Source organism: Merops nubicus, unplaced genomic scaffold (genome assembly GCF_000691845.1).
Source record: "Merops nubicus isolate BGI_N331 unplaced genomic scaffold, ASM69184v1 scaffold32645, whole genome shotgun sequence".
Taxonomy (NCBI): Eukaryota; Metazoa; Chordata; class Aves; order Coraciiformes; family Meropidae; genus Merops; species Merops nubicus.
In genome coordinates this window covers 19-508 of record NW_008610847.1, presented here as the reverse complement: position 1 = coordinate 508, position 490 = coordinate 19, and the positions used below count along the sequence as shown (strand labels likewise).

General features: G+C 66.1%; 1 protein-coding gene across 1 annotated transcript in view; it reads right to left on the bottom strand.

Moving 5' to 3' along the window:
- LOC103773663 (piezo-type mechanosensitive ion channel component 1-like) overlaps positions 1 to 282 on the bottom strand; it is a gene marked incomplete at its 5' end in the record, with an annotated part of 757 nt that extends 475 nt beyond the window's left edge. The window contains 2 exons of the mRNA XM_008941038.1: positions 4 to 148; positions 203 to 282. Coding sequence (XP_008939286.1) covers positions 4 to 148; positions 203 to 282 — 225 coding nt within the window. The remainder of the gene's footprint in view (positions 1 to 3; positions 149 to 202) is intronic.
- Positions 283 to 490: the final 208 nt, after the last annotated feature.

The following is a 490-nucleotide window of genomic DNA, read 5'->3' as shown; positions in this document are numbered from 1 at the left end:
CCCAGGGGGAGGAGGTTGCGGTCGCCGGCGGGGGGATCCTTCAGCCGCACCACCCACCACTCCAAGAAGCTGTCCCCCTTTTCTCGCCCGGCGCCCACGCGCTCCCGTTTCAGCTGCACCTCCACGTCCAGGTAGCTGTCCTCCGCTGCTGCTGTGCCCCCCAGCACTGTTTATTTTAGGGAGGGGACACGGTGGGACCCACCTGGCAGCAGCTGCTTGACGGGGTTGGCTTCGGGGCCGTTGGGCGCCCGGATGTATTTGGGGAAGAGTTTGGGCACTTGGCTGCAAAAAAACCAGCAGGGTGAGTTCATGGAGGGTGTTAGTGGTTAGACACTGGAACGGGCTGGCCAGGAGGGGGGGGGGGGTCCCCTCCCTGGGGGACACTCACACGGGGGTGTCACGGGTGCCCTGCAGCAGCTGGGCCAGCTCCAGGCGTTGAGGTGCCCCGGGCTGCAGGTCGGTGGTGTGCTTGTCGAAGGTGTGCTCCACC